The 7,306-nt window shown below is 54.3% G+C and overlaps 1 protein-coding gene across 1 annotated transcript in view; it reads right to left on the bottom strand.

The window, feature by feature from the left end:
• Arhgap33 (Rho GTPase activating protein 33) overlaps positions 1-1,589 on the bottom strand; it is an 11,884-nt gene extending 10,295 nt beyond the window's left edge. Inside the window, exons 1-5 of the mRNA XM_028787596.1 lie at positions 1,505-1,589; positions 1,337-1,421; positions 896-976; positions 652-789; positions 78-170 (exon numbers count right to left, since the gene is read on the bottom strand). Of these exons, the coding sequence (XP_028643429.1) occupies positions 78-170 (93 nt within the window). The 5' untranslated portion in view covers positions 652-789; positions 896-976; positions 1,337-1,421; positions 1,505-1,589. The remainder of the gene's footprint in view (positions 1-77; positions 171-651; positions 790-895; positions 977-1,336; positions 1,422-1,504) is intronic.
• Positions 1,590-7,306: the final 5,717 nt, after the last annotated feature.

The following is a 7,306-nucleotide window of genomic DNA, read 5'->3' as shown; positions in this document are numbered from 1 at the left end:
CACACTCCCAGGCTGCTTCTTGTGCCTCAGACACCTCTCACTAACTCCTAGCTCCAGGTTCCCCGTATCAAGCCCACCTCCATCCAAGTAAGCACAGGCCCACAGTTGAGGTTACTGTCCACCAGGCCTGACAGGGTCTCCAGGTACTGCAGCAGCAATGGTACCAGCATCTGGGAGCAAATTGCCAAGGAAGGCGCCTGTGAATTGTCGAAGCTAGAGCCCCCTCACCGCCCCCATACCCTCCCTCCCACAGTGCTCAAGATCGCTAGGCAAGGCTGATTCAGCCCGGATGCCTGGGCGTGGCTCAGCTGCGAAGCTCTGAAACCTTACTCTGAAATGTCATGCTGAGCTGAGCTCTGGACTGAAGCGAATGTGGCTGTGTTGACCTGTGAAACTCCTTGGACCTTCCTATGATCCCCCAAACTCAAAGGGCCCTCTAACATCCTGACATATTTCTAAGGTTTCTCCATTCTGATTGGTTGGAACTCAGATCATACAATGTCAGCCTTCCAAGTGCTGAGATTACAGGCGCACATCAGCATGGCCAACTCAAGACGTCTTTATTACCTACTCCCCTTGCCTTCCTGGCTGCAGACATGGCTAATGACATACCCTTGATTGCTCAGGAAGGAACTGAGGCAAGTGGGTTACCTGGGCAGCCCTGGTGCCCTCTGGAGGTGGCGGGAGTTCTGGGAGGCAGGAAAATCTCCGGTCAAATATGCACCGGTGGAGGTGGGCATCCAGGGATCGGAAGTCGTCATAGCTCCGGAGAACTGGCCAGGAGCGGCCCTGTTGGGGTAGGCAGGACAGAGGGTGCAGCCCGCATTACACAGAGCTGAGGACTCCAGTGGCTAGCTAGTCTTTCAGGCTAAATGAGAGGCAGGGGAGGACTCACCTGACAGGTCACCTGTACCCCAAAGACCAGCTCATTTTCTCCAGAGAGGCTGGGGCCTTCGCGCTCTGGTGACAGCAGGAGCTGCAGGGAAGCACAAACCAAAGGGAGGGCTTTAGTTTTGTTCCAGACTTAACTTTTTTTGGTTGCAACTATCTAGGGGGTAGATCCATGTTCCCCTCCTGGACCTCCACAAGGACAGGGTGTGGCGATGTCACTGTCTGGGTACAGAGTCCTATCACACAGCAGAGCCTATCAGAACACTGGTGTGGAGGAATAAATAGAAAAGTAAATGAATGAGACCATGCCCTCCCTGTCAGCTGGAGCCTCTGCTTTCTGCAAGTGTCTGCCCAAGCATGCAGGTGGCCAGGGCTCAGGGATGAGCTTCAGGGGTACAGTAGCTGCTAGCAGTTCACCTCCCTGCCTGAGCAGAAGTTCTCATACCTGAATGTGGCCAAAGTCAACATTCTCATAGTGGAAATGGGCACAGTCAGCCAGCCGGGGGAACGGGCCTCGAGGAGCTGAGAGCCTGGAAGACAGGCAAATTTAGCATCCATGGCTCCTCCTGGAGCTTCCCTCCTCCCTCAGCTAAACCCTCTGGCATCCTCTCACCTCTTCCCAGGCTTCCCCTTTGTACCCGGCCCCCCAGTAGGGGGTACGGGCTGCACTGAGCCCTCCCCTGGGCCATCCAGGCTGTCAGTGCTGCGGGCCTGTAGAGCAGAGAGAAGAATCAGAGGCCCCCAGAGATGGGAGCAGGAACAACAGAGGCATTGTTATCTGCAAGCTTGGGCCTTGAGCCTGGAGGCTCTACACACTGTCCTGCGGCATGGGGTAAAAGGGTGGGTCAACAGGACATGAGTGCTGGGCTGGCAAACAGCCTGCTTCTTCCTGTGTGGTCTGGGATGAAGGACTGGAGGTGCAGGGACCAGAGGTGACCAGGCAACAGGAGCGAGAGCATGCCAGTGCTGTCTGTACGTGTTTAGGACCCCTCTGTCGCAACAGTACAGCAAGGGTACCGTCACTTGCCACTGTCTGGACCTTCCCAGTCCACATCTCAGTCTTCTGTTCCCAATATTTCCCCTCCTGGCAGGATGCTTTTCACAAAGTACAAATGTGACTGGTTTTCCTGCTTCCGTGACTCTCACAAATTCTAGATGAGGTTGGAATTCTCAGGTCTGAGAGCCAAGCTTCCTTGAGCTGGGTTCCCTTTGCCACTCCAGTCCTGTCTCTCTCCTGCTGCCCCAATTCTTAGAGCTCTCAACTTCTCAGACCACAAGTGCCACCTGCTCATTTCCCTTCTATGCCTCTGTAAAGGCTATCCCTCAGACTGGAATGTGGTTTCCACACTAGGTTCTCTCCTCCTCACTCCTCATGTATGTGTGTTCCTCCGGAAAGCTCTCTGTCCATCTAGGCTGTTACAGACATTTGTTCCCATCCCCTGGGTTTCCTCCATCCCAGACTCCACAACTATACCTGAGCTTGTCCACCTCGCTCTGAGATGCCTCCGGCAAGGAGCTCATCTCTCCCAGCATGGAAGCAGGGCCCCAGGCTGAGCCCCCCAGCATGCTCAACAGAGTTAGTACTGTATGTGAGATTCTTCTCTGGGTCCCTGATACGCAGTGCCAATCCAGTTGCACAGCATAGACTGGGCAACTCTGATGAATAAAATAACCAGCTGCCAGATGGGGATTCAGGGATTTGCTAGACCGGGCTTGTCCCTCCTCCGTGTCCCTGCAACCCCGAGTTCATCCCTGGGTCTCACCCTCAGAGTCTGTCCCCTGCCAGCCCATGAAGCTCCCCAAGGCGGGATGGGATCTGACTGTTTCTGTGCCTGGAGCATGGGGCCTGCACAGAGGAGGTCTCAGTGAATGTCTGCGGAGTGAGGGAATGAATGGATGGATGAACGGGAGCGGTATGGAGGAGGGGAGATGGAGACAAGGAGATGGAGAAGCCCCAAGGCTCGAGTGGAACGGAGGCGGGCGGGAGGCGCGATGCTGGCCTCGAGGGGAGAGTAAGGATCGGGAAGCGGCGGCGGGAGGGACTTCGATAAAGGTTCAGATCGATATCGGTGGGAGGATCGAGAGCGCGTGGCGTGAGGTGGAAATGAAGAAGAAAAGGGTCAGGCAGGGGATGGGGTGAGATGGGGGTGGGGCTCAGGGATGAGAAAGGGGCTGTCGGGAGCAGGAGGTGGCGGTGGTCGGGAGGGTGCTGGGGATGGGGATGCTGAGGAGGGCGCTGGGATGGGGGCTGGTTTCCAGGGAGCTTCGGCCGACGCCTGCGGGGGGGAAGCCCTCACGGGGCACGGGGCTTCCCTGAACCAGCCCCCTTCTCTCAAGTCCGGGTCCTCCGCCGCTGGCATCCCTTTTTCAGGGCCCAGAGCGGGGAGGGGGAAGTGTGCGCCGAGGGGGCGGGGTCGAGGCCCGGGCTGCGACCCGGGACCGCACCGAGGTGGGGACCGTAGGGGACCGCGAGGAAGGGTGAGGGGCGGCGCGCGGGCCGAGGGCTCGGGCGGGGCCGGGGGCGGGGCGCGCAGGGCGGGGCCGCGCGGACAGACTGGCGCGCGGACAGACAGACTGATGGCCCCGAGGGCCCCTCACCACCATGGTCGCGGTAGCCTCCTCAGACCCCGGCGGCTTTCGAGCCCTCGTTCGTAGTCCTCGCCGCCGCCGCTGCCGCCGCCATGGTGACACAAAGGGGAGGGCGTGCAGGCGCGCGCGGGCGGCCGCAGGCTCCTCCCCTAACGGCTGTCGGGGGGCTCCTGGCGCGCGCCCCACGAGGGGCGGGCCAGCGGGCACGCGGAGGCCCTTCTCATTGGCTCCAATTTTAGCCTGAGGGTTACGCCCCGCCCACAAGGCGGCTGCTTATTGGCTATGAGTGCTGCTCTACTTCCCGCCCCCTCCCCGACCCTGGCCCTCCAGTCCCACCCCCCGAAGTTTGACAGCGCCACGCCCATGGTCGCTTGGCATTGGCTGTCGGCCCCCTCCTGAGCTACAACCCTGTATTCTTTATGCTCCGCTGCAGCCACTTCTCTCCCTAAGCAGTCTGCCCTTTCCTCCCGCCGTCGCTCCTCGGACGTGCTTCACCGGGTTCGCCTACGACCACCCCTCAAACAGTCTTTTCGAAATGCGAGTCCTCCAGTCCCTACGCCGTCGGTTCCGATCCTGACCCCGCCCACAAGCTTTTTGATCTAGCACACCCCGCTTGTGTCCCCACCCTGAGCTCTGTGCGACTTGGCCTCCCCCTATCCACTGGACATTTTTCCTTGTTTCCCTATATTCGCTTATTACAGGCTAGCCTTTGACATCTTTTTCTGGGAAAAGCTTCCGTATGGAATGCTTTGACATTCATGCCTCTCTTTTTTTTTTAAAACGATAGAGAAGTGCCTAGAAAGCATTTCAGCCACACCCTTTCCGGAAGGATGCTTTCACGGATCTGGACCTCGTTTCGGGAGCACGCTCCTGGTCCAGGCGTTTAAAGACTAGGATCATTTAATTCGGGGATATACCAATAGTCAAAAGAAAAAAAATACAGTCTTACCCATATGGAAGCTCAAAGGCTAGTATGAACCAGGTGATTTCGGTTTGTAATCGCAGCACTGGGAAAGTGGGTGCAGGAGAATCATGAATTTGAGGCCAGCTTGAGCTGCATAGTGTGTCTCAGGCACACCAAACTAGGGGCTGGAGAGATGGCTCAGCAGTTAGTACTGAATGCTCTTCCAAAGTACTCGGATTTCTACTCCCTGTTCTCAGCACCCACATGACTGTTCACCAACTCCAGTTCCAAGATGTCCAGAAGATGCTTTCTGTGGGCACCAGACGCAAACATGGCACTCTGACGTATATGGAGGCAAAATACCTGTATGCATTAAATAAAAAAATTTAAAACCTCCAAATCAAAAGCTTATGGGAGAAAATAATGAACAAAATAAATATAAATATCTACCATCCCAGAGAAAACCTAGTTGGGATGGTGAAATGTGGAAAGAACATTCTGGGGGAGGCAGAGAAAACATTTACAGTTTTTTTTTTAAGTATTGGTGTTCTGCTTGCACGTATGTCTGTGTGAGGGTGTCGGATCCCCTGGAACTAGAGTCACAGTTGCCATGTGGGTGCTGGGAATGAACCAGGGTCCTCCGAGAGAGCAGACAGTGCTCTTAACCACTGAGCCATCCCTCCAGCTCTCGGCTCCCTTTTTGTTTTGTTTTCTGAGACAGGGTTTCTCTGTGTAGCTCTGGCTATTCTAGCTAGAACTACCTCAGTAGACCAGACTGGCCTCACACTCAGAGATCCACTTGCCTCCGCCCCCCAAGTGCAGGCACTAAGGGCATGCGCCCCCCCCACTGCCTGGCTCAGTTACTTAGATTTATCTTTCTAGTGCTAGGGGGTAGAATCCAGCACCTGTCACATGACAAGGCATGTGCTCTACCACTGAGCTACCCCACAGTTCCAGTTACTTGCTTTGACCTATAAACTTGCTAGTCCCACTATTGCAGGGATTCCTCACCCCTCACCTGTGTTCCTCCCTCTGCCTTGCATGGTCCCCCCCTCCCATCAGCCCCTGCGGCGGCATTCTTTGACACCACTCCCCCCTCCCATCAGCCCCTCCGGCGGCATTCTTTGACTCCCCACTCAAGCTTGTCTCCTGTCGGTTTGCAGAACTGACAGCTACAGCCAACAGGGAGAAATGAAAATCGCACCGAGTGAACGCCAAGGCTATGTGGTAGATGGCAGCACGGACTCCCTTCTGCTCCCTAGGACTGAGAAGCCTCATCTGGGAAAAAAGTGACTCTTCTGAGGCTTCCGAAGCCTTTCACACCGCTGTACTGACAGCAGTCGCCGTAACATCTGACAGTCCTGAGTTTGGGTTTTTAATTTTCTCAGCCCTGAGGCTGGATTGTAAGTGAAGAGTTTCCAGAGGATTCTACACAGCTGCCAATCTTAGAACCTTCCCAGACATCACAGAATAGAGGCAAACTGTCTTTGCTGACTTACAGAATCCCTAAGTGTTATGAGTGTTTGATGCTACTAGACTTTGGGGGTGGCTTGTTACGCAGCCACAATCATTAAGATGGCCTCCTGTCAAGCAGAGAATCTCAACTTAAGAGCAGCTTCTTCAGTCAGCCTTCTAGCCCTCCCTCTGCGCTTGATCAGGTTGTTATGAGCATCTTTTATTGTTCCTTGTGTCTAAACAGCTGCTTCTTTCTTGATTCAGTCAAGTGTGTGGTTTGTTCGAAAGGCTGAAACCCCGTATTTACCTTGTTTCTGACATAGAGAATTGCCTGTTAGAAATCCATCCCATATGTCTTTATAAATACATATAATCAAAACAACACTGATCCCAGATTAAAGAATCCCAGAAGCCCTGTCTGAAAAACCAAACCAACCAACAAACAAACAAAACCCCAGCCTAACCCTGACCGTACGTAGTCGCCATCATTTTATTTGTTTAAAGTTTCTAAGATTTGGAAAGTTGATGCCCACATATGCATCACTAGCCCTTAACCATTAAAACATTTTACTGTAGGCATTTTCTCTTCAATCTGCTTATCGCTTTATTCACCCATCGACTCGTCTTCATTTCAAAGCAGATTAGACTAGGTGGGTGTGGCAGCCACACCTGTAATCCCAGAGCTTCCCGATATGACGGCAGGAGACTCAGTCCAAAGCCAAGCTTAGGTTACACAATGAGTTGGAGCCTAGACCTTGTAAGACTCTGTTTCAAGCCGGGCGGTGGTGGCGCACGCCTTTAATCCCAGCACTTGGGAGGCAGAGGCAGGCGGATTTCTGAGTTTGAGGCTAGCCTGGTCTACAGAGTGAGTTCCAGGACAGCCAAGACTACACAGAAAAACCCTGTCTCGAAAAGCCAAAACAAACAAATCAAAGAGGAGAAACAGGCTGTCCCCCTGGGTAGCAAGTGCATCAAAGAGTGAGCAGAGGTGTTCAGAGTCATGCGCATGAGTTTTCAGCTGCACAGCGTATACAGGTAGGAGGTGGCCTAGACTGACGTGAGGGCCGTGGACAGGAGCTGGATTCTGATGGACTCTAAAGCAAGCAGAGTCAGCATCTAACTGTGTGTGGGAAGGAGAGGAGTCAGGGTGACAGAAGGCTTTGGTCCTGAGTAGGGAGAACACAGCTCAAGAATGTGAAGAAGGGGGAACAAACTTGGGGGAACACCAGGAATTTGAGCACCCGTGGGAATCGAGGCCTCTCTTAGGCCCGTGGATGGAGATGGCGACCAGAGAGGGGGAGATGCTAGCATGGATGGGGATGGAGTGTTGTCCAACACTGATGCTTCTTAGGACCAGATAACAGGGACTCTGTCTCCATCCCAGATGTAAAAATCCACTCCTGAGTAACATGAGTCAAGAAGTCAGGTGCCCAAAGTATCTAGAGCCATGTGCTCACCCAGAGAGAG

This window comes from Grammomys surdaster, unplaced genomic scaffold, assembly GCF_004785775.1.
Source record: "Grammomys surdaster isolate TR1022 unplaced genomic scaffold, NIH_TR_1.0 125671, whole genome shotgun sequence".
In the NCBI taxonomy this organism is placed as follows: Eukaryota; Metazoa; Chordata; class Mammalia; order Rodentia; family Muridae; genus Grammomys; species Grammomys surdaster.
Note: the sequence above shows the minus strand (reverse complement) of the source record. Positions and strands in the feature narration are given on the sequence as shown.